The 25,854-nt window shown below is 44.4% G+C and overlaps 2 protein-coding genes across 3 annotated transcripts; both read right to left on the bottom strand.

The window, feature by feature from the left end:
- Nucleotides 1-11,266: 11,266 nt before the first annotated feature.
- rxfp3.2b (relaxin family peptide receptor 3.2b) lies at nucleotides 11,267-14,650 on the bottom strand. The gene has a single exon (XM_003974060.2). It carries the CDS (start codon nucleotides 13,747-13,749, stop codon nucleotides 12,565-12,567), a length of 1,185 nt encoding a protein of 394 aa, XP_003974109.1. The 5' UTR covers nucleotides 13,750-14,650; the 3' UTR covers nucleotides 11,267-12,564.
- Nucleotides 14,651-18,054: 3,404 nt separating this feature from the next.
- Nucleotides 18,055-22,820, bottom strand: creb3l3a (cAMP responsive element binding protein 3-like 3a). Of its 2 annotated transcripts, none has more exons than XM_011614675.2 (10): nucleotides 22,666-22,820; nucleotides 22,230-22,385; nucleotides 21,888-22,119; nucleotides 21,325-21,446; nucleotides 20,866-20,979; nucleotides 20,684-20,790; nucleotides 20,529-20,597; nucleotides 20,296-20,380; nucleotides 19,617-19,710; nucleotides 18,055-19,104 (listed from the first exon to the last, which is right to left on the bottom strand). In XM_011614675.2, exons 1-10 carry the CDS (start codon nucleotides 22,684-22,686, stop codon nucleotides 18,788-18,790), a joined length of 1,317 nt encoding a protein of 438 aa, XP_011612977.1. In that variant the 5' UTR covers nucleotides 22,687-22,820; the 3' UTR covers nucleotides 18,055-18,787. The 2 variants fall into 2 exon arrangements, with proteins under 2 accessions (XP_011612977.1, XP_003974110.1); XM_003974061.3 differs by having other exon boundaries at nucleotides 20,866-20,976.
- Nucleotides 22,821-25,854: the final 3,034 nt, after the last annotated feature.

The following is a 25,854-nucleotide window of genomic DNA, read 5'->3' as shown; positions in this document are numbered from 1 at the left end:
CAGCATAATGACCTCCGGCCCCGCTGAAGTGATTGTATATCATATTTTTTGTGTGTGTTGCTGTGCTCTGTGCCTCTCCTCTCCTCTCCTCTCCTCTCCTCTCCTCTCCTCTCCTCTCCTCTCCTCTCCTCTCCTCTCCTCTCCTCTCCCCCTCCTTCTCCTTCTCCTTTTCCTCTCCCTCTCCTCTCCCTTCCTCTCCTCTTTCCCCTCCTCCTCCTTCTCCTCTCCTCCACCTCCCCTTCACTCTACTTCTCCTCTCCTCTACCCCTCTCCTCTCCTCTCCTCTACCCCTCTCCTCTCCTCTCCTACCTATTCTATCCTCCCCCTTCTCCTCTCTCTTTACCCAGCCCCCCATCAGCAGGAGGGTCCCCCTACATGAGCCTGGTCCTGCTCAAGGTTTCTTCCTGTTAAAGGGGAGTTTTTCCTTGCCACTGTTGCTTGTCTGGGGTCAGGCCCTGGGATTCTGTAAAGCGCCTTGAAACAATTTTGATTGTATAAGACGCTATATAAATAAAGATTGATTGATTGAAATAAGATGTGCAAATAAGACCTTCCAGAGGTAGGATGATTAGTTAGTGCAAATATGCCAACCCTGGGTTATTGGTGTTACATTGAGTGTATCTCACAGTGCTCCCGGTGCCATGACAATGAATAAGGAAATCCCCATAAATAAATTCACTGCTGAATGCTAAATAAACTCACATGGGACCCAAAGTAAATCAGGTAGAGGCTGCAGTAAATCAGGTTAAATCAAGCGGACATTAGTTTCCTATCCTGGTCTATTGCAACACAACTTTGGAATTCAAGGACTTCAAATCAAATCTGATGTGAACGTGTAATTGTGTGATTTTGCTGAAGAGCACTTGAAAAATATGAGTCAAAATATTCCTCTTGCTTGTGATCAGATGGATTATTATAAAATAAACACAGAGGGACACATCCTGTGGCAGTAACTCGTTATCTGTTTTTATGAAAACAAATTGCTTTACCAGCCACAGTTATCAGAACGTATAAGAGGCATCCTTCCACTCTTCCGCTGTCGACATATTGAAAGATAACAATGACTGTTAAAAACAAATGTCTGACAGAGTTAATAAAACCCAAGTTTTTCCTCAAATGGCAGCCTGTCTGAAGACCCCCCCCCCCCTCACCACATCTCCACAGTAAGATTGTTGTTGTTACTTGTTGTTAACCTCCCTGTCAAAGCATTTTGGACTCTGTTCTCACACTTTTCTTTTGACAAATTCACAAGAAGGTGCTGAGTTTAAAGCAGACTTGACCCAAAGCCAACAGTCTACAGTTATTTGATGGCAGAAAGCATTAACAAAGGCAGCATGATAAAAGAAAGATTTATCCTTAGGGTTCCGGGTCATGTGATGATGACAGTTCATTGCACTGATAACGTGCATAAATGCTACACAATTATATCCAGCAAACACCCTTGAAAGCTGTAGTATAGCCCCCCTAGCCCCGTTACTTTCAGCTGAAAACAAATGATTTGGGTATAAATAGTGTTGTTGATGGCTCTTGGATAAAACCCTCGTTCCACCCTCCCAGAAACAACACAATGTGTATGAAATTGTTATCCACACTTTCTTCATCCTTTGCAAAAGAGAGCAGAAACCTTGGATAAATCAAAGTGCCTTCAATAAAAATGAAGAAAATATCTGGTCACATGGTAGCGGTATTCATTTATTAAACTGATGACCTTTCGGTGGGCGTGCATGTGTTTAGCTTGCACAACAGCGGCAATTTGCATGGCTGAACAGGTCAAACTCATCCTGCTTATCGTTAACATCTGATTTCAGCGTTGGTGGGAGTGTCTGCCACCTTTTGTGTGAGTTACGTCATGGAAACCAGCGCTGTCAACACAGCAACATTGTATAAAGCTTCAGACTTGGACGCTTATATGCTTCTTTCAAGCTGGGTTTAAGAATATGCAACGAAGGAGTCGATCACTTACTAATAACATCTGAGTCGGCCCGTTGGTCTTGTCTGCCTCCTGTGTGCTTTATAACAGCCACCATCCACCATTGCTGTTTCAAAGAAAGACAGAATAACAACAACCTGGATGGTGGAGCTGGTCTCCCACGACATGTTGCTTTGTTGTTGGTTTCTGGGTCCCACAATCAGGACTGTAGAGCCGCTCAGGGCTGCTGCACCTGTCGCCTGTATGGACACTCTCAGAGGTAGCTCAAGGGGTGATAAAGTGCGCTCAGGTGGATGCACTCTTTATATTGTCCAGATGTGTGACGGATCATTCCAAACACAGACGGCCCTTCAGAGGATCAGGGATGTGTACACGAAACAATTGTTCCTTGATTTTCTCCATAAAATTATGCACTTCTGTCCATGATTCAAGAATCTCTGATCCATTTTGGTCAATTTAATCAATGTCAGAAATAATGTTATCAGAAATCTAAACACCAGGCCCCCCTAAAAGGCTTGATTTGTAAATATACTGCATGGTAACCACACATACATGCACAAATGAGCTAAAAATGCATTTTTACATCCATCTATAACTGAGAAAAATATGTGAAAGTACATCTGAATGCATTTCTCTACCTTTAAGGAGATGATGAAACATAGAAAATCTGTGCATCAAGTCTTAACGAGGCCTTTGCTAAGTGCCCCTTGGCCCTGACACTCAACAATACAGCAGCTCGTCAGACTGGAGTTAAACCCAGCAAAGAGAAATATAAATTATAATGTAGACATGTGACAGACTGATGTGTAAAAGTCAAAAGGGACATTTTTTGACGTCTCTGACACTTCACTGCCTTGCTGTTTCATCATGATAGTTTGATGCTGCCAGGGCGTCTAAAAAAGCACACAATGAATCCGAGTTCCCCTTTGTAGAGACAGGAATTAGCTGCAGATGTCATCTAAAACACTACTGGATATAGAATGCTTTCATATCACGACCTAATGCATCTCATTTTAAAACACCTCATTTTAAACATCTCAGCAAGGCTGCAGCTTTCTCCACATTCTTAATGGCTTGTTTATAGAAGCTGCATTTTTTTTTTTTTATGCACAGAAAAAAAAATCCAAATTCTCTCATCAGGAGTAATCTGGGTAATGAGACCACTTCACACCCAGACTGGTAGCCTTGTTTCCAGTGTTATTCTCGTCCATCACATCACCGTCATCAGACTCCACAATCAATCCACTTGTTTCGAGGGGACACATTTCCTTCCACGGGTGGCAGATGTTTCCGCTATAACGGCTTTGCTGTATTGGGCAGGTGGTCCAGGCACGAGGCTCCGTCTTTACGCGTGCGCCCTGTACCTCACCATCTGGTCGAGGCGGCATCACTTCCCCCTTCACGACGATGCTGTATGCGTGCTACTCCCGTGTCTTTACATACCCCCGACTGACTGATTCTGAGACTTTCCATGTTGAGAGCTGAATTTTCATATGCAGTCAGAAATTTGACCTACTTTGCATCGCCGAAACTCTCTGGGGAAATCCGACTTATGAATCTGTTTGAAAGTTTCTGACTTATCACAGAGATGATGTTTTTTTAAAAAAAGCTGTTCATACTGTTAGTACATAGCATTGAGAATTTACAAGAAAAAAGTTCAACATTTAGAAAAAAAACCCTAATGGATCGTTAGAGCCATATATTATGAACTATTGTAATCAGACATCCCTGATTTTTAATGCAAGGTAATAAAACGATTTTTGGCTTTCTGGAAAAACAGGATGTTTAAGGTTGTTTTTTTTTTTCCGTATGGCTGTTAAGTGTTAAGACTTGAGACTGCAAAATGAGTTTGCTCAGCTACCATCTACAATAAAAGCCCAAGGACATGGAAACCTTTTACACACAAGTGACAGCAATGTCAACAGCTAGAATGACAGGAATGAGCACCTGTAGCTGAAGGTTAATTCATATGGCCTTCAGCACACAGTGATCGGAGGATCATGTGTATTGTGCAGCCATTTTATATTAACACACTTGAATGCAAATATATCACTGAGGTCAAAGAAAAGCACATAGGGAATATTTGAATGAGGAACCTTTTCAGAAAAAGGCATTGTTAACAATATAATGAGAAGTTCTTCCTTAATTAAGTCACGTTTGCCATGCTGTATGTTTGCCCCCATCATAAAAGACAAGAGGAGATAAACTTTGTGTAACGTGTTGTAGGCCTGCAGTATCTCAAGGAATGTGTGAGGAGAAAACACATTTTGGTTGGTAAATCCAACTGAAAGACTGTCAAACTGCCAATGTGGACATCTTTTTCCCTTGGGTCTCCAAACAAGACTTCCTGGGCTTTGAGACCAAAATGTCCTGCTCTCCCCCTTCCTCATGACCCATGGGCCTTATTAGAAGTGAGGTGAAAACTGATAAAACTGGCAACATTTTCAGTTATGTGACCCAATCTGCGTCTGTGGAGGCTGAAGAAGATCCTCATCTTCTTCAGCAGCTGCATTGAAAGGTCAGAGAGAAGGCAGCATTCATGCCTGCAGCTGAAGCAGGATTAAAAAAAAAGAGAGCGAAATCAGCCCTTTGTGATAAAGGCTGTGAACAGATGGGTTTAATGTTGAGCTGCGGCACGTGGTGTGGCGTGGGCTTTGGAAGACGTGGAAGTCCGACTTCATCCACGCCTTATTGGAAACCTGGAGCTGCTGAAGACCAAGCAGGTCCATTCATGCGACACCAAAGTCCGACTTAGAGCCATTGTTTTTCGGCCATGATGCCTCGGGGGTGTTGGAGGTGCTTTGTGCTCACCCCCCTCCCATCAGTTCTTCTTGAGAGACAGGAAGGTTCTGCCCCTGCACAGGGATTCAGAAGGCTCTTCTACATCGAAATCATCTTATCTACCGTCTCTGCTGGAGGAAAGAGCTCGAGGCCCTTAAGTGATTCTATTGCATCCGTGTCTGCATATGTCTCCCGAGCAGAACAGTCATTTTCAGCCTTTCATTTAAGAGTTGATGGGACTTTGAGGTGTCTGGTTAAAATAGTCCCAGTCTGCACACGTGACACAAGCATTTGGGGGAGAATGAAGAATTCTCCTCTTTCCTACCCAGCTTTTTATTCATAGACGCTCCCTTTGAAGGTTTGAAGGGATTGTCCGCCATCAGATGAGGGGCTTGGATACTGATGATCTGCTGATGGGGAACCTTTTTAATATAAAGACATTTTTCGGGTGGTCCTTTTCCACAAAAGCTGTAATAACAGATACAGAGCTGTGTGAAAGAGCTCAGCCTCAGAGATCTGTCCATCATTCTTACCAACACAGTTTTTGAAGAAGTCAAGAAATCATATCACTGCACTGCAGAAATCGATACTCACAGCAGAGGGGACAAGATAGGGTGCCAGCCGCTGCAGCTCAATATCTGGGTGGAGAGGATTTCTAAAAATTATTCGCCCACAGATGAGCAAAATCATCTGATGGCATGGTTACACCACATTTTGGGCCTCTTTTCGTTCAACAGTGTTTCCTTATTTAATAGCTGCGGCTGTGTTCATCCCAGATACGCCTAAACACAGCGTTCACAGTGGAAAGTGGAGATTCTGTCCCACTGAGATTACACCATGAAATAAATAAAATGCACAGGCGGAGCTACTTTTATTAAGGGAGGAGGGGAAAACGTCACCCCGAAGCAGACTGGAGCATCACAGCGGCGCAAATGCTTTCCAAAAGTGGGAGTCTGAGTGAAACATTTGCCAGTGCGATGTAAAGGTTGGTGGATGAGTCAGAGAAGGCAAGGCAAGTCTTCAAACACATTTAAGCCGCAAGCTCCAGTAATTGTGATGTAAAGCATCGGCAGACATCTTCAGAGTCCTAAGAATATACTGGGCAGGTGTTTTCCTCTAACTAAGAATAAAGACGCAATCTTTAGATGATTAATGTGTGTTGAGCCAAAATAAACCATGGCCAGGTGAAGCCAAAGAAGTGGAAAGTGTTTTTGTGTCGCAAAAGTGCTCTTGCTCAAGAGAGCTTTTGGAACTAAAGGGCCTCCGAGGGGATTTGTTTTTAATGGCTCTCATGCTGCACAACTCTTGGTGGGGGTAAAAAGATGAAATAGCCAGGAAAGAGAAAAACGTATTTGGTAGAGACTAAAGGTTAAATCAGTTAGTACAGATAAAGCCACATTTACGTGAAAGGAATTTCAGATGAGTTTATCGGGTACACGTCTGAAATATCACCACAAACACTGTAAACAGTAGTACACTATAAACAACTGCCTCCTCCTCCCCCCATATTGCCCCCCCCTTATGCTTCCTCACACACGCCCATCTCTCCTTCCTTCACCCCCTTCCTGTCAATGTGGAAAATGGTGCAACCTCTGCTTGGCTGTGTTATTCTGCAGAAACCATGCAGCACCTGCAGGAATATAGAGGTTTTGTTTATCTGGAGAGGTTTGCCGATGCTTAAACTCCAAATCAGTTAGAATATGCAATTTACTTGTAATTCACCTGAACACTCGTCAGTGGAGACAAACCTCCAGATCATTGCTGGCTCATTTTTAATGGACTGAATGAAAATGGGCAGGCGTGCTCATTCTGGTGCTTTGTTCACATCTGCTCTCTATGCACAGCTTGAAGAGAAGAGAGGAAGCTGGAGATCCACCTTGGCTGTGAACCATGTCTTTCCTCTTACCTTGGATGTTGTCTAAGGCAGCGAAGATTTCTTCTTGCTGGATCTACTTCACTGATTGCCGAGCAAACAATACACTTCTCTCCACTTCCTGTCTCAACCGGTGCGTCCCAAAGGTATGGAATAAAGGTTCCGCTTCAAAACCAAGCGGAGAAAAGCCTGTCTCTCTGAGTGCAGGTTTCTGTTTTCATATAACGTCCCTGCTCTTATCATCACGACTCTGCATTATTTCACGCTCACGTTCACACGCTGGTGCTGGAGCCCCACTGGCAGGGTGCAGCACGCTCATCTGTAAAAACTATGTGCGCAGGAGTCTTGACTTCTTGTGTAATTTCATTCTTACACTTATCTGATATCCACCAGTTAGAGCTGACCCAGGAAACCTGCTTCACAGGAGTTACACGTATATATACGTATATCTTTATTTGCATATTCCAGTGTATAGCTTTCACATTTCCTTCCTTAGTTTTGCTAAATTGGACATCAGTTCCTATTCAGTGGTAAAGAAAATGGAGAATTGGTAGCAGGAAATGCAGAGGGGCCTCCCAAGCGTCCACCGCTACTACCTGAAGAGAAAATGATCACAGATTGATGACGTCACATGAGGTAAACCACAAAGAGTAACGGCAGGTGTAGCAGGGAGCAAAAGGCAGAAATAGAAAAACGTGTTTGGCAGTGGCTGAAAAAGAAAACAGATTTGCAAATGAGCAAAATTCCTAAAATCATCGCTGCCCTTTTGAGACATCAACATATTTCGTTGCTCTCGGTACCTCAGCCTGCAGCTCTCACGGGCTGTCAACTCTCCTGGCTGTCATTTTGGAACCCCGTTGTTCACTCTGATCTCAGGAAATGCATTCTGCTTTTAGACCCTGAATGTGTTCCGGAGCGCCAGTAAAAAAAACAAATGCATTTTAAACACGCAGCTTGTCTGTATCCCAGCCTCACTTGGATGCTCTCTTTTATAAATGCCCTGAATACAACTCCAAATTGAGATGTTTCACATAAAAGCCTACAATTCTCTGAAGTCTTTCTTCCATGAACCTCCCCTCTACCTAGTAAAACAACTGACGTGTTGCTGTTGTTGTTGTTGTTGTTGTTGTTGTTGTTGATGGTCCTATAGAAATCTGCCTTTCATGTGCTGCTGTGCTTTACATCTATAAATAATAACTGTAGCTGTATGGAGTCGATCTGGAGCCTTTGATGAAAACTAGGTGACATTAGCTCACTATGAGCAACACCTTCTAAACAAATCTGTGCAGGGCTGCAGAAGCCGACTTAGCATCCCTCCAGGATGAGCTAGTGTATGGCTAATTAGGGAGGTATTGTACAGATGCAAGCATCATAGGGTTACTATGACGCGTCAGGGAAAGGTCATCACTAAGGGTGTCTCATAACCTTTGACTATCACTTCCCATCCTGGGGCAAACATGGAGGATTATTGATTACATATGGTGTGCTTATGTTGAGGACATTTGCTAAATGTTAAACAGAGAGAGAGTGGCACAACTTATAGGTGTGGGTTTAGACTGTCTGGGTGACTTATTTTTTTATTTATTTATCGCATAAGAGACTTAAAGCAAAGACCTTTTGGCACTCTGTGCGACCCTTTAATACAGTTTGAACTTAAGTATTTTCAGAAGCAATGGGGCATTGAATACTGGAAAAACATTATTAAAGATAAATCTAACAGATTTGTGATGAAGGGTGAAAAGTTCAGTTGTTCGTTATGAGTAAGCGATCTCGCTTTCTTCGTATAAAAGCAGCAGGAGGTTCAGGGCCTCAGGGATGAAATGTGACCGTAAACATTCAATGAGAAAACATCAAGGATTTCTGTATTCTGGTAATTGTGTTTACATGGTTAAACGTAGAAAAAGCAGGAAGCCAGTGGAAAAATACACGTCAGGTGCGGCAGCGATCATTGGCTCATTTGGGGCGAATGAACCCTCATAAGCCCAACACACAAAGGAAAACATCTCTCTATGGAACCTGTTTATAATTTAAAGAGCCTTTAAAACTGAGATATCACTGCAGGCTGTCAAGGACCTGTCAGATTCTCAGGGTTCCAACCATTCAGAGATTGTGCCGCAGAGATGATTCATGCCGGAGCAATTACAGAACGAGCCACAGCTAAGACCATGAGGAGGCACTGTGACAGGGTCTATTTGGCCCAGGCCTGGACGGGGCTGCTTGACTGAAAGTGCGCCGCTGTCTGCAGCGTTTTGCACAAGGGCAGAAAAGCCAGCGGTCCGTCCAGCCTTTTCTTCCATTCACTTCCAACGTCTTTCATCTCACACCTTTTGTTAATCCTCCCCAGAGCCAAAATGCGGCGACAAATTGCAGAGTTAGGTGGTTTGACAGATTTAGACAATAATTTGGTAGACATTACTGTCTGCCCCACAGGGTGGCAGAGATTCTTCTCTGACACATCCAGAGACAGTAACAGGCTGCAGTGCCTTCTCCACATCCCTACAGGAGAGTGAATGAAAGATTTATCGTAAATGTTCTTGTGGGCCAGAGGTACTTTATAACGTCTACCCGATTGTAGTAGTGGGGGTGGAGGGTCCGTGGATTCAGTGATTAACCTGTATTCCAACACTGGTGTACAGGTGATGCTGGAAGTCCTGACATTTGTCTGCAGGTGGAGGTGCTGTTGTGTTTTTTTATACAGAGTTGGTGTGATGGGAGAAGGACAGGCAGGTGTCCACCTCTGTCCCCAGATATTTAAAGCCCGTGGCCTCCTCCACCAGTTGACCCTGGATGCCGAGGTGCTGGAATACGGTGATGGAGTTTTAGAGATATTAAGCTCCAGACAGTTTTCAGCGAATGTTTGGAGTCGGACTGACTGTCTACTGGGGTTGGGACAACTCATGGGTTTTCAACTGGCAGCTCCACCAGGGCCTCTAGAGATGTTGTTAGTACTGTATAGACAATGAAGCAGATGGGAGACAGAACGCAGCCCTGTGGGATCCCCTGTGTGTGGAGTCAACGTACTGGATGTAAGCACCTGTTGTTTTCTTTCATTTAAAATCGTTAGGGCAGTAAATAGGGATCCTGGGGATTCGGATGGCCAGGTTAGAGATTTCACCATTGCTCACAGACCGATTGATACGGAGAATGTTTTCATTCAATTAATATTTATTTCAGTCATTTTGCGATTGTGCAGCCATGACATCAGCACCATCTTTTTCATGTTGGAATCTTCAATTTCACTATTATAATTGTATATATAATTGTAATACTACTGCGTTGTAATAACTGAGTGACAGCGGTCTGCTCTATGGATCCTTTGAGACAAAAGAAACAGATAAGAGTCTATTTTAGGCTTAAAGTTTCCCAAGCATTTAGTAGGGGACTGATCGGGCCAAGGGTACGAAATGCGAAGACTGATCCACTTTCAGATGCTACAAAACCACAGAGAAAACAGTAATGGCTGAATCTAGCATGACTTTTTATTTTATTTTGCAAACGCAGCCTTCACATGTTGCACACAGCGGTGGCGACTTCCAGACAGCTTTGTTTTTGGTTTGCAGCCTCCACACACACGGTCACTGGCGCTTGTTGGAGGATCTACCGGTAATTGAGCAGCACGCTAACAACGCCAGGTGGAAACTGAAACAAACAAGAGTGGGGGCGAAAGGCCGGAATCGTGAAACATAAAGCTCTGGAAAGAGGCACCAACCAAAGTGCCACAGATGGCAACATTTTTAAGATGATAAAGGCTGTCTGTCTGTCTGTCTGTCCGTCCGTCCGACCGTCCATCTGCCCGCCTGCAGGCTTGTGAAAGGATTTATACCAAAATCTTCAGGAACTGTTGATAATGGACCAAGGAAGAGCTCATCAACTTGGGTGCTGCTCTGTACTTTGACCTCTAATCCTCCAAAGCTTGGTTGTGATATTCTATAACACGGGTGTAAGATACAATACGTGGGGGAGAAAGAGCTGCTTGGCGGGGGTCCGAGCCCTCCGGGACCTTTGATTTCCTAGTTGTTTCTTATATAGAAGCGGGGAAACTGGAGAACGTGAGAAAGAGAGCTCCTGATTAGTGATTGCGGCGGCAGCAGCCTCCTAAATCACAAGTTATTTACGACAAACATGTCTGTTGAGTGTTTTTTTTGATTGCACTCAGTCTCCAAATACGCATGTGTACTTTTTCTTCTCATCCAAACTACTAATAATTAGGGACCAAAAAGTTCTCAATAGCAAAGATGGAACCAACTCGCTGACGTACTATGAAAAAAAAAAAAATCATTCTTTGTTCTCTCTGTTCAGACTGACAATAACAAAAGTAACGAGAACAGTCTGATATAAATTCAGAAGTTGATTGAAAGGGTGTTTTGAAGTGATCGTGGATGATTTAGAGAACAGTGTGCTGTTGTAGACTTAACATGTACAGTTGCCATGACATTATTTTAGTTTAACAGGTTGTGTTCTGAGGCTCCCGTGCCGAAGGTGAATCCTCTCCAAACCTGACAAGACAGTGCTTCGCTGTGAGAGTGGCCTTCACTTGAATTATGAGCAAAATGTGCCCCTCTATTGTGTTTCTCACACTGATTATTCACATGGCTCTTGACCACCGTGTTGCTCTTGACGGAAATCAACAATCAAATTTGTTTTAAACCTCACCGAACGGAGGCGTTGCTTAGTGGCAGTGCTCCTGTGGGCCGACTGAGTGCTCAAGAAATTCTAATCAAATCCCTTCAAATGATTCATCTCATGATAGAGGAGGAGAGTCAGCACATTATTATTCTGATGCGCTCTGAGCTGAGCTGATGTCAGGAATTCCAAATATCTCCGGTCGCCAAGCAGTCCAAATATTTTATTTCTTTTTTGACTCATTTACAGTGGGAAATTAGCAAATACACATATTCACAGAGTTCATGTTCAGGTCACACATGACTGTTATTCAGAATCACTGGAAACCTGCCATTTAAGAACAGGCTGGCTGGAACATGACACACATTTAATATAAAGGTAATTTTCAGTACAGAGACGACAGCTGCATGTGTGTGTGTGTGTCTCTGTGTGTGTGCCTCCTGGCTTTATACACAAGGTTACTCTCTGTGTCAGTCACCTTTTCCTCCTATGGTGTCCTTGAGGATAAATTCCTCCCTTCACTTCCTCCCTACCCATTGTGTCCTCTAGAAAACAACATGGAATTGTTTCACATTTGCCAATCAAACCCTGCCATTGTCACATTAATTACCTTCTCATTTCTGGAATAGACCACATGCAGCACTCGGCCCTGCTTTTTGTCGATGAATATTCAACATTTTAGACATTTAGAATGCCTTTCAAGCAAACAAAAAAGACAAAATATCACATTTTCTAAAACAGAACTCATGCTCTGTTGTTTTTTTTTCCCGCTGTATAGAACAATGCCCAAAATGACACCACAGAACAACAGCAAACACAGGAACTCGCCGTGCGTGCCTCCTCGTTCGTCACATTCAAATGGAAATGAATCTTGCAGCGTCCAACTTTGTTATACACAGTCAGCCACTGAAGTTCTGCCAGCGTGCTGGCGACGTGCACATGCTGGAAAATGTTCAGGTTCACCATTAACGTGATCAGCCGATTCTTGACAAGCTAACATTTAGTGTTTATGACATTTATTTCTGATGAAATTGCTGCTATTACGGCTGTGGTTGCGCTGATGTCAGACATGGAGACACGAAGAGGGAGAGAAAGAACAACAATAAGACATTTTAAAACAGATATTTTTCATTTTTAGCTCAGACTGAATCTTGGAGCATGTGTTGAAAGTGGGCCATGTCCCACTGGGTTATGCATGGGGATTGTGTTGTTTGGAAAAGCCAGAATGATCTTTCATATTCTTTGTTTGGCTTGAGATGTACACGACACCTCCAGTTCCAGATATGATTAATTGGCTAATGCGTTTAGCTGAAATAGTCTCTTCGTACTGCTCAGGGAGAGCAAGGCTGACTCCAGTTCAGGCATCCATCTGGACCAGCACCAGAACTGGTGGTGCCTCAGCCACTTTGGTTTTGCGCCGCAGCAGTTGGGTCAGGTTCCTAAAGACTGGGGAGGTATGGAGGAGCAGCTCCTTCAGGCCTGCCCGGAACTCACGGCGAATCAGGCAGTAGAGCACAGGATTTAGGCAGCTGTTGGTGTGTGCCAAGCACACCGTCAGGGGGAACGCGTAGGCTTGGGCGTTGTAGAAGGCCTTGCTGAAGGGCACCAGGTCAAACTTTATCAGCACTCCCCACAGGGTCAGCGCCTGATTGGGCAACCAGCACAGAAAGAAGGAAAGGACCACGATCACGATTGATTTGGTTACTTTGGAGCGGCGGCTCTGTCGGCCATGCTCGATCTCCGGGGCAGCCGCGCCCGTGAATCGCCGGCCGAGGATCAGGCGCAGAAGCAGCAGGTAGCACACGGTGATTATGACGAGGGGGATGAGAAAGCCCAGCAGAACCTTTTGCAGCTGGTACAGACCCAAAAGAAGCTGCGGGTTCCAGCTGCCCGTGTCTGGGAAGCGTACCAGGCAAAGCTCCTCGTCTGACACCTGTGCGCTGGTGGAGTAGATGGCGTGGGGCAGCGTGGCCAGCAGAGAGGCAGTCCAGATACCCAAGCTTGTCCACTTGGCCCTGGTGGCTGCAGCGCGCCGGCTGTGCATCTTCAAAGCTGATGAGATGGAATAATAGCGCGCTACGCTCATGGCAGTGAGGAAGTAAACGCTGGCGTACATGTTCATAGTGGTGACAGAACTGATGATTTTACACATCACCTGTCCGAACGGCCAGCGGAAGTCCAGGGCGGTGTCCACCGCCCAGAAAGGTAAGGTCAGAACAAACTGGAGGTCGGTGACTGCCAGTCCCATGACGAAGCAGTTGATGGACGACTGCTTCTGCCTGTGCCGTGAGTGCAGAAGATAGAGAGCCAGCGCATTTCCTACCAACCCGAGTGCGCACACGATGGAGTAGACGCACGCTATCATCACACGCACCACCAGGCTGGAGCTGTCCGCCTGAAATTCCATGGTGGAATCCTTGGTGAGAAGCTGCAGCCAGCAGTGCAGCGACAAGTTGCTGCTGGAACAGTTTTCAGTGTTCTCCTCATGCAAAAACTGTTGCTCACATGGAACTGAGCGCACGCCAGTTTCATTCGCCTGCATGGCCGGAACTCCTCACTCGCACAATAAAAGTTAGACGGCTGTGCCCGGTGAAGGCAGTTGGGATAGCAGCATTTCTAAGGATTCGCTCTCCCTCCGTCAGCCTTTTCTCCCACGGTACTACTGATGTAATCCTCCGACAGATAATTCCATTCTCCTCTCTGCTCGAACACTCGCAGCGCTGCGCGCCACGGCCGTTTATAGGTGCCACGGGAGCGCGCAAAGCTCAGCCTCGAGGTCGTCTCTCTCCTCAGCAGCCAGATTATTGGACCAGAGCGAATCCACCCTCTGATTGCAGCATCCACATCAAAGTCTCTCATCGTGTCCGTCAGGTGAAGTTAACGCGTTTTGACACCGCAGCGGCACCTTCAAGATAATCACGTTTGCGCCGCGCGACCTCCAAACGGGAGCTTTTTAGGGGGACGCGGACCGTGAAGAGAGAGCCGGCGATGATCAACCTTTATTTTACACTCAGGGATCCTATAAACGCATTCTGGTTCAGAGAAGACATTGGAAATGTCGCGTTTCGCGTTACCTCTGGTAGAACTCGTTTATGGGGTGGAAAGAAGTATTTTTAACCACTTTAGAAGTACTTTACTGCGTCGAGAAACTTTCAATAAACGCTACACTGCCCCTACGTGAGTGTTCAGGAATAACAATATTAATAATGATAATAATAAATAATATTGTAATCATTTAGTGTGACAAATGCTGTAAAAAAATAAACAAAAGAACACAAAAATATTTCGTAATTCTTTTATTTTTAAAAATAAATGTCATAATATTTGTGTTTAGAACCTCGCAAAACTAAAATATGAAAAATCTTTCACAGTCAGTGAGAAAGGCAGACGGACGGACGGACAGACAGGTGTATGTAGGTTAAGATGTTTTTTTTTGTTTTCTTCACGTTGCACGTTCCGTGCAAATCCAAAAAAAACAGGCACAACTCAATGTAAGAAACACTTTTTTTTTAATCCCTCTTAACCTCACTCTTGCCGTCTCACCGCCGTCTAAACCCTCCGAGGACACGTGCTGACACATGTCTGGTCTCATGTTCTACACCCTCAAACAGGCTTGTGGCGCCCCATGTAACCCGGGAACACTGACGTCACGGTTGGCGACCCCGCGACCTCCACACCCAATATTCTTCAGTGGCATCGAAGAAGACCCAACGCCCCAGCCTTTGCAATCACAGGCAAGAGTGAGGGTGGTTATCGACTACCTGTCGCTTGAGGAGGCGGAGCAGTGGCAGAGCTGCGTAACAGAAGACAGGACGACTTGTCTCTGCTGCCGCGGCTCTCTGGACACAAGGTCAGGGAAGGTGTCATCTCAATCAGGTTGTTAACGGCTGTCATCGATGGACCACATTTGGATTCAGTGAGTGCGTGAGAGGCAACGTCTTTCTGATGGTGCTCTCCCCCGGTGACCCTGGTCACTGATCCGTGGGACCAAGATCTTGTCCACCTTTAATTTGTCCAACTGGACAAATGTAAGTGAAAGAACGAGTGATAGGTGAAGTTGAAGCCCTTTTCAATGTTCTCCTGTGATTATCCCAGGTACACTGACCAAATACTTACAATGGGGCTCATGTAGGATCTCCAGGATATCTGGTCCGGAGCGGTGTCCTCGGGAAGGGTCATCTTCAGGATAATGACTGCTCCAAAAAGTTCTCGGTCAGCCAAAAAGATGGTACGGGCACATTTGAAAGGAGGATTGGACAACGCTCCTTTTTTCTCTGGGCTGTTACTGAATTCTCTTCCATCTGTCGTCCGGAACATCCAAGGGTGACATTCTCTTTATGCTGAGTTCCGCATGGCTGTGGAATGGATGAATTCATGCATTCCAAATCTTCATTTGGATGAGAAAAACTTTCTGTGTGTTTGTCAATTGCATCTGAAATACAGGGACCACCTGAAGAAAGCTGCCGATGAATCTAACATAGTCCCACAGGTCACAGCAGCTGCAGCCCTGCTAAACGTGCTAAACCTTTAAATGTTGGAAATCGGACTGAATGTGATGTTGGGTGATGTACATGACGAGATAGATATGCAACCGCTCGCAGTTAAACAAGACCTGGTTTGACCTTCTTTCTTTTTCCCATCAGCATTTGCAAAAGGAGGACAAAAACAGTTCCCTCCATTAACATCCCTGTCTACACATTCTGTCAGTGTGCATCTTGTGTTTATTATAGAGGGGTCTGAACGGTGGATGGCATAACTGTAATGGAGCGCATCACATTTATATTGCTCTCCGTCTCCCTCCCTCCCCCAGAGCAAAACAGAAAAATGGCAGCGTCACACTGGGAATCAGGAGAAAGACCTGACATGTTTGTACCGTGGGTAGCTTTTTGTCAGCATATCATGCACCACGATCAGAACCGATGGGTGCACGCTGTGTATAATGAGTTATGTCCCCTTGGAAAAACCGAGGAAGTATCCATAAAGACACCGTGGTGAAAAAAAGAAATAAAAAAAATAATGGCTTGAGTCACTCAGACACTGGAACAGCTCCATGCGGAGAATTTATATGGAAAATTAAGGCAAAATTAAACATATCTGTGGAAAATTGGGAAAGAACATTTAATCAAGAGGGCTCTTTTGTATGATGTGTGTCAGAGTAATATAGAAGATAATTTCCTGTTCTCCCGCAGTCTGAACTCAGGCACACAGTAAAGATAAAAGACCGAAAAATTGGCTGTTTGGCATTTAATTTAATGATTTCCATCGCTCTCATTTCCCCCCCAATTGCTGTGCCCTGTATGCCTTTTTCCTGCACATTGGAATGAATTTACCCATCAATGTGCAGCATTTTGTCATGCCTGCATCCTCTGTGTTTCATATATTCGTATCCCTTCTTGCTAAAGACACATGCCATGATACAAAAGAGTCAAAGAACAGGAGCGCTGCATAACAATAGAATCCATCTCTTAAAAGCTCAGAGTGTTACGAGGTGTATTAATCCATTAAAATAATAATTTTGTTAATACAAAAGTTTTGACCTGGTTGACAATCTCAAACCAGATAAATTGATCTAGAAAGTTGATACACGTCACAAGACAGCAAAGGAAAAGCCAATTTAGCAGATTAGAGAAGATGCTGAGTGTATTTGATAGACTCGATCTCTTCCCAGTGCTCCCTCGTCACTTACCACCTCAACAGGCAGCGATCTATATGCAGAGAACTCCCGTCTCCACGGGGATTTTTGCAGTCAAAGCGACGGCGTAAAGTGATGATTAAAGAATGTGTTGGTGGAGACTTTCACAGTGATTAAAAAACAGTTTCATTGAAGAACAAAGTGAGGCTGTCCTCCATCACTTCGTGTGCATCCAAAAAATCTCCACAGCAATGGACGAAATAGTGGAATTTGTTTATTTAGAACAACAAGATTGGACCAAAATATCTGACTGAACAAGTAAATCAGTCAAACAGAAAGCTAATTTAGATGCTAGCAGCATTTATTATATTAATCTCTTCTGGGTTAAAGGGCTAGCCCACCTGTGTTAGCTGCCTGATCCATGCTGGAAAACCTTATAGGTGGTGGAGCCTCGGGAGAATAAACCATCACCAACGTGCTCTTTAACCAGATCCGGCTCAACGGCAGAGTTCTTTGATTTGGGAGAACACAGCGTGAGAGTTCTCTTCCCCACGATGCAGCTCTGAGGGTCTGTAGGATGTACAAAACCCTTGACCCTGATTAGGTGGCACTTCGAATTCCGCGTTTGGAACACCCCCAGTTTAGGAGTGAAGGAAAGGAAATGGACTGAAATGAATGTGTGTTGATGGTCCTCCCTCAAGTCCTGAAATCAGAAGCTGGAAGGAGCCCTGAATGAAAGGTTGATATATTTTATAACGAGTGCAGTATTTTGTGTGTGTTTTCTTTTTTTATGTTGTATTTTTTGTCCCCATGTTGTAAAATTTATATAAATATATCTTTGAACATAGTGATGCCTTTGCCTATTACACAGTCGGCCTCTTGATAATTAACCATTAGAACACAGTGCAGTTAATAATAATGACAATCACTATAATTTTCAGAGAAATTCCCCCTTTCCTGACAACTCAATTAAATTTAATGATTGAGAGAAAAGCTAGGAAATTATAGCTATATATAAATATTTTGGGGAAGAAAATTGCCTCCGTATTAAATGTGGTACATTATGAAAATGGTCCACTTCTGTGGCTGCTATTCTGCTCATCACAGTAAGTACTAATATGCCTGCTATTTTATAACTGAGGCTCAGATTGGTTATCGCGGTTGTATTCATTCAGACACCAGAGACATGAAAATAACCAGCATGTCCTTTTCTTCTGAAGGTTTAATCACAAAATCTCCTGCCTTGAAATTAACTCCAGCGGCCCGTGGAAAATGTCAACAAGTCACACCTTAAATGTTACATCAAAATATGCTCCAAGTGGCAGTGGGGATAAGACCTGGGGATGGCTGTGGACACACAGGGCCCGTCTTCAGTGAGCAATGCGTCAACATGTCAATTATTGTCCCAAGAAGTCTGAGTCATGAGGCAAAAGGTCATCTGTTCGACCTTTAGCCCAAACTTCCCGTGCCCTGCTCTGTAAACCGTCTCCACTCACATAAAAAAAGAAAAAAAAAACACCAGACAACTTGAGCAACCTTATTTTGGCAGGTTTTTTTAAAATATTTTTTTTTTAAATTTGGGACAATTTTATACAAGAAAGAATGCAAATATATCCAGTCAAGGACGCTTGTTCAAAGTCATGCTCTGACATTTTTTAAATTACAATTTGAATCAAAACATTACAGATGATCTCAACTCTATTTAGCGGTTTTTAACACGACAATTAGCATTTTTATCAGCAGAGGCAAAGGTTAAACAGCGGGACGGGCCGCAGCCTGAGATACAAAAACACGATCAGCAAAATGTCAAAACGCAGATACCCAACAACTGTAGATGATGGGGATTTATACACAAACGCAGAACAGGACTGATTAAAAGTGGATTTCCCTGTCAGTATAAACAGCAGCCGTAGACAGACTAAGAGAATTCCTCCGGGCTAAAATTAAACTACATGTCGTCGGCGTGTGGCCGCAGCCTCTCAGACTGCTGTGGATCCCAGGTCAGAGCCGCGATGTGACCCGTAATTGGGTCTACGTGGAAGTGGCCCAACCCTTCCTCCTGGCTGGAGTTCTGAGACACAGACTCCAGGCTGGAGCGTTCCTGGGTCACCCTCAGCTTTTCCATTCGGGCTGCGATCTCCTCCAGGTCCACCTTTGTGGAAGAATGCCGAGAAAGGTTCTCAGCCTTGTCTTCGGCGGGATATGGAGGTTCGGGGATGTGCAGCACACGGGAGGCCTGAATGTTCTGTAGAGACCGCGACTGGACTGCGTGAGAAAGGAAATAACAAATACGCTTATCACTATGTGTGTGTGTGTGCATATATATATATGTATCGACGGATAGATAGATAGATAGATAGATAGATAGATAGATAGATAGATAGATAGATAGATAGATAGATAGATAGATAGATAGATAGATAGATAGCATTGGGGCTGCTTAATTGTCTCTTACACTTGTCTTGATGAAACAATCGGAAATCTCTCTGGCCAAATCTCACCTCTTGAAAAATTGATATTACAAAGAAATCTAATAATAAAGGATTGACTGGTAAGGAGTGACGGCAATGGCAACATGTTTTTCTGCGGCAATAATCTTGTGTGTCAACAGCAAATCCTCAATACTTGGCAGAGATAAGCGTGACTCTCTGTGGAGGCACGTCTTTGAGACGGGCGAGAGGGTGGTCCTAGCTAGCCCCGCGGACACGGCCACTGGGAGACGGATTAGATGTGAGGCGTGCCCACGAAGCTGTTTTTTTACGGTTAAGGTAACTCACTTCTGATTGCACTGAAGTCTCCTTCACTGACCTTGGTGTCAGACAAGGGCTTGAGGCTGGGGAAGAGGATTAGAGAGAAGGAGAGCAGGAGAACCTAAGAGAGAGGGAGAGAGAGAGGCTGCTGCTCAAAGTGGAGAAATGATCAGCATATACAAAACTTCCACTGTTGAGATTTTAAGTGAATTTGTGTTTTAATGGCTGCCAGAAGAACCTCCCTCTAGGTAAAATTGCTCCCATGTTGCCTCACATTATGCATTTAATTCCAAAGACACTGTCATTTAAACTGTGGTGTCAAATTCTCTACTTTTTTTTCTCTTTTGGTTATTGATGGATACACGGATATGGAGCGGTGGTAGCTCAGTTGAGAAGGGCAACGTTCTCAGTTCCCGGCACTGACAAAACCTGGAAGGTATCCTGGAAGCAGGGGGAGGTGCCAGGGCACCTTGAACGAGGTAAGTGAACCCCCAAATGCTCACATCGTGACTCATTTGGGGGTGTCCCCTGCATTCGCCCACATGCAGCTGGGACAGGCTCCAGCATCCACCCTGCAACCCCATGAGGAAGAGAGTGGCCAAGATACTGTACTGATGGATAATCCAGCTCATATATATTGTATTGGTGGCCTCATTTGTAGTGTATTGACAGATGATGGTCTGTTTTCCGCAGCAGACATCCATACCAGTACACATGTCCCAGTCTGGGCTGGCTTGTTAGATGTATTCATGACCAGAGCCTGCAGCCTGCGCAGCTGCTCCATCAGTGACCTGAGATGCAGACAAGAACGAAAATATTAATAAGGACTCGCGGCAAGTCCAGATGTTCGCAGCAGCTCGCGTGGGGGAAATGTCATTAAAAACATCGCCTGCAGATCTGAGAAAGAGCGTGAATATTGGAGAAATTGAAATGTCTCACATGTTGCATTTCTCCAGTTGGGAGACCTTCCTCTGCAGCTCCTGGTTGTGCGCGTTGCAGGCCGCCATCCTTCAGGACACACAGGTGACCGCTCAGAAAAGGCAGGAAGTTGCAGGAAAAGGAGAAACAGCATGTGATTGGGGCAAAAATCTCACCTGCTCTCCAAGCCATCGATGTATTCCTTTTTCTTCTTCCTGCTCTCCTGGGCCGACTGCTTATTGCGAATCTTTCTGCGTATTTTCTTCAGAACCCGCTCTTCGCACTGATGGAGGGAAGGAGATGTCAGTGACGCGCGGGATGGCGGCCGTTACTGGTGCTGTTACTGGTGGAGGGTTACCTTTGTGAGGGGCAGCTGGTTGGGCAGAGTCACCCCCTCTTTTGCCAACAGCTTCTTCTCATCTTCATTGAGAATCAGCTCCTGTACGGACTGTTGGGAGGTCTGCGGCGCCTGCTAAAGGAATATACGGCGTGAATACAAATGCCTAAAGCGTGTCTAAATTCAAAATTGGTTGGGCGCCACAAGCAAAGAAACTTCACGGACTTTTCACCCATTGATATTTAAATTAGAGATAATTTTTGATAGTCTGAGGATAAGCAGTAAAATAAGTAGCGAGAAATCTTCTAAAAAGAAAAATTGGGATTCAGCCCAAGTTCCAGGGCCTTGATGAACAGGATCCTGCTGGATGGAATAACGCTGTTACTGACTCTAACCCTCTTTTGTGTGGTTTGCTGGGATGCATCCCAAAAACTCGCACCCCTGCCCTGTGACGTGCATCCAGGGTCAGACAGCACTTACGTGCTCCGGTGCACCAGACAGCAGCAAATCTTTGACAGTGAGCGGGAACTCAGATGGCAGCGGTCTGTGTGCATCAGAAGGACGGAGATACTTGCTCATGGAGAAGGTTTTATTCCAGGAATCTGCACACACAACGATGTGACAGCATGAGATGACCGGGCTCAGGTCACCAGTGGCGTAGCTTAGAAACGCTGAAGAATAGTGTTGTTGCTAATCACCCGTATTGATTACCTGGACTGTGCACGTTTACGCAACAATGTCAGTATGACCAGTGCGGGAACAAATGCTAACATGTTGTCCAGCACGATAACTCATCTGTTTACAGAACATTTAAAACCTTTTTTAAAATTTAAAAAACGGGGTTACTTCATGTCAACTGTTGCTTAGCACATTTTTACTTAAGTAGCAATAAGTAGCAATAGTCCTGCTGCCACTATTAATGTCTCCCAAGGACATTGATTATATTTTCACTCTTTTTTGGGACATTAGATCTTTAGATACACTCCTGTAGCGGGCATAATCCATACGGAATGACGACCGTTGTTTCAGAACCTGCGACTCACTGCGGTCTGTGGGGAAGTTGCTGTCAGGGCTTCTCTTTGACCTTGGAGCAAAATATGGAGCATCTCCCTGGGGGCTCTCGGGACGCTGAGGGCTGTCGACCTGGTCTGACGGGGGATCCTCACTGATCCCACTGTCACTGGGGTTCGGGGACCACACAGGTGAGTCTGATACGGAAGCACTCAGGAGAGTGTTGAGGAAGTCACTGTCGGCCTGGTTGGTCATCTGCTGCATCTGTCAGGCGGAAACACTGGTGATAGGTTTTGTTGGGCCGTGGAATGATCAAGACCAAAGACTTGCATAGTCTGTCAAGGATCGGTTGAAACAAATACATAGTCACGCACATTTTCTTCTGAGACTGGCCAGTTTTGATGGTTGCTATGGTTCCCTGCTCCCTCATGCCGGAGACTGCTGTCGTTTGGATCAAACAGCCATTCGAGCTTCTCCACGGTGTCATTTTGATCAAACAGCCAGTCGAGTAGCTCGGCACCGTCACATCCCTGAAATGACATTTGAGGTCATGCGTGGTTCGTCAGTCAATCACTCTGTGAGAAGATCACTGAACTCTTGATGGGTTTTTAGACTTCACAGCTGTACTGTAGAAAAAGTGTGGGGTACCAGAAATCTTGTCACATTTTCAGTTTTGACGGGTTAAGTTTTAGAACGTAGCAGACTTTCAGTTTGATCTCAAAGCTGAACCTTGCTCAGCAGACTAGAACCCGACTAACCTACATCCGTCTGGCCGCGGTACAGATTACAGGATCCTTTCGGGTCTTTTACCTGCTCTGGGTAGTACTCCATAGTTCCTCGGTTTGGCTTTCTCTCCACAGGTTCCCCAGGACTCTGCTGATCCACCCAAAACGTGTGATTCCCTCTGTTGTTGTGTGGCGTTCTCTCCGCTCTATCTCAGCTGTTCCTGAGGTCCAAAGCTCAAACTCCAACACAACACGCCCAGCAAATGACACCACCCTGCCCCCACTGGCTTTGACCAGATAAAATCTGATGGGTGGCCAAGAGTCCACAATAAAAGCCTTAAAATATTGGTCACGCTGAGGAAAGAGGGTTTAAAGACATCATTTCCATCATTTAACCAAACCACATCATTTCACATGTTGGATATTATATCATGATTGATATTTCATCAAATTTTGGGGGAAAAAAGTTAATCCCTCGTGCCTAAAAGCGCCAACTTTCCGTCTGAAGTTGTTTTTAAGGTAACGTACAAACATAGTGTGTTCAAATAAGGAGGAAATTAGAGCGCTGAACCATCTCAGGAACTTGCTGAGCAGATATATTGTTACACCTGTTTTTGACGTGAATATTGGTTGTAGTACAGACATCAGGGGTACCTCTTCTACCTCTTAGTGCTCTGCTCCGGGCGCAGTACCGTCCTCTTTATTGTTTCCATGAAGCTGCAGCTGTCAGTGATGTTCGGGCACATTTAGGCACATTCAATTGCTTCCCGTGGATGTTTGATGCTATTCCACATGCACAGAGAAGGTGAACAAGAGAATTAGCTGCTGCTAATTACAGCTTTGAGAAGGCGAGGTTTTTAATGACACTGAGAGGTACACTTGATTCCTTCCATGTCAACAGATTGTTACTGATATGGTGCTAAACAAGGTAACAAGACAGGATTCAAGGTAAAACTTAAGACAGGTATAGTGGAAGAGGACAGCATGTATGAGAGCTGGGTGCATTTGGTTTCAAGACGGCTCAAGGACGCTCTGCTCCTTCGCTGTCATCAATTAATAAAAGAAAAGTAAAAAAAAAACTATAACTGGATGTTCATTATGAACAAATGTAATTCAGCATGGAATCTATTCAGGGAACTAGAGACGTACAGACTCCATTCTCTGTTATTTATTAATCAATTTGATCATCAAGCTCCTGCCAGCACGCAACCTGAACAGCCGCTTCGTGTTATCAAGTTGTTTAGTAAAGTGTAATCATGCCAGAAATTATGCAAATTCCTTAGTTGTTGCTACTGCGTTTGATCTAATTGGCGAGTGGTTGAAATATCCCCAAAATCATCCTGGTTGATTTATTCCATATTTCATATTCACAGTGTTTCCATTAGATGGAAAATAAAGCATCCTATGAATAAACAGTTCCTTTGGCAGCGCATCATTTCATATCCTTCACAATACTAATTACCATGTTGTGTCATTTTGTTAGATGCGGCCAAGACGGATGAAAAGTCTTTATCAGAAGTAAACACAGTGGTGCGGGGTCAAAGATGGACTGGACATTCTTAGATAAGCACAGACCCGATGAAGGTTTCAGTGGAGAAAAACCAGCAGAGAACGATCATATGATTCTTTTAGTTTGAGTGATGGAAAAATGAGGGTTAATGCCAGTATTTAGCTTAATTGCTCAGCTAATGTTCCCATCACGACCTCCACCAAACACACTGGAAAGGATGCAAAGTGGTGTTCAATATTCATACCGGTGCGCAATTTGGCTAGTTCCACCGCCATTTAAAAAGGACAAAAACACACTTTGAAATAGAGGATTCAACACCAAGACACAACATCTGCTTGAACATAGCAACTTTGCAGTAACCTCGAGATATACTGGTGTTATTCCGTGCCTTTTGAACTGGAAGATTCTTTTCACCAGTTAAAATGATTTTCTCTCAACCAAAGGTAGGTATGGGTAGTTACCTCAGCAGAGAGGGTAAACCAGAAGGGTGGAGACAGGATTTTTTCAGATGGCATGACAACAAAGTGAAACAAACTCACAGGTAATAGTAAAAAAAAGCAGGCAGTCAAATGCAGGAAACACAGTTCTGAAAGTCCAAGTTAGGCAACAACCTTGGATGTTCAAAGGGAACCCATCCAGAAGGAAGGAAAAGGAGAGGTCAAAAATAGCAAAAGAGTGAAGGGAAAATGGCATTTCCACCCAAGAACAGCACAAGGTTGAGCCACAGCACTCCAACCTGAGGCTAGCTACATTTTTTTACCCTCCAGCTTGCCTAACTCACCGGTCAATATGTGCAACGACGTGAACAACCAGATTAGAATCCAGAAGTTGGGTGACTCTGCTTTTGAGACACACTGGAAGGTTGGGAATGAGGAAAAAATGCACAATTTCCAGACAGGGTTGGGAGATGAAAACAAGAACACACAGGGACAGAAATTCTTCCAAATGGATTAACCAGGCAAAATAAAGCAGAGTCCAAAGACTAGGAACTACACAGGGCCAACACCAGAGCAGTGAGGCACAAAGAGAACACAGAGGACTGTCAAATCCATCTGGGAGGAAGGAGGAAAAGAAGATCTAAAGTCGAGGAAATTAACAAAATCAGTATGGTTTACAGGGAAAACACAAGAGGGAAAAGCTTCAAAGAGATATTTAAGAGCTTCCTTATGAAACATGGCAACGTTTGCTAGCCTGAACTAGTCTGCTTCATTGTTAGAACACAAGCATTACGTCATTATTATCACCACCTTGTTATCTGAAGGAGGACAAAGGGCAACAGCTCCATAACTTCTTTGCAAGCAGATTTGGATCATCCCAACTATAGAGAGACTCAAGACAAACTCAGAGGACTGCAGCAGTGATCTATTCAGGTTACTGACGCTTATAATTGCCTGTTTTTACCGGCTCTTCCTCACCCGCTGCAGAATAAAACAAACAAACAAACAAACAAACAAACAAACAAATAATCAAGCTGTTTAGTAAAGTGTAATCATGTCAGAAATTATGCAAATTCCTTAGTTGTTGCTACTGCGTTTGATCTAATTGGAGAGTGGTTAAAATATCCCCAAAATCATCCTGGTTGATTTATTCCATATTTCATATTCACAGTGTTTCCATTAGATGGAAAATAAAGCATCCTACGAATAAACAGTTCCTTTGGCAGCGCATCATTTCATATCCTTCACAATACTAATTACCATGTTGTGTCATTTTGTTAGATGCGGCCGAGACGGATGAAAAGTCTTTATCAGAAGTAAACACAGT

This window comes from Takifugu rubripes, chromosome 20, assembly GCF_901000725.2.
Source record: "Takifugu rubripes chromosome 20, fTakRub1.2, whole genome shotgun sequence".
Taxonomy (NCBI): Eukaryota; Metazoa; Chordata; class Actinopteri; order Tetraodontiformes; family Tetraodontidae; genus Takifugu; species Takifugu rubripes.
This window is presented reverse-complemented; position numbering and strand designations above follow the sequence as displayed.

Bases quoted from the DNA above. Each gene is read 5' to 3' on its own strand.
- rxfp3.2b (XM_003974060.2), bottom strand. From the start codon at position 13,749: ATGCAGGCGAATGAAACTGGCGTGCGCTCAGTTCCATGTGAGCAACAG.
- creb3l3a (XM_011614675.2), bottom strand. From the start codon at position 22,686: ATGGAGTACTACCCAGAGCAG. The intron at 19,711-20,295 runs GTATGGATGTCT...CCTCTCTCTTAG, and splicing joins AGACTGGGACATGTGTACTG to GTTCTCCTGCTCTCCTTCTC. The intron at 19,105-19,616 runs GTGAGTTACCTT...TTTCTCACGCAG, and splicing joins AGACTTCAGTGCAATCAGAA to TCCAGTCGCGGTCTCTACAG.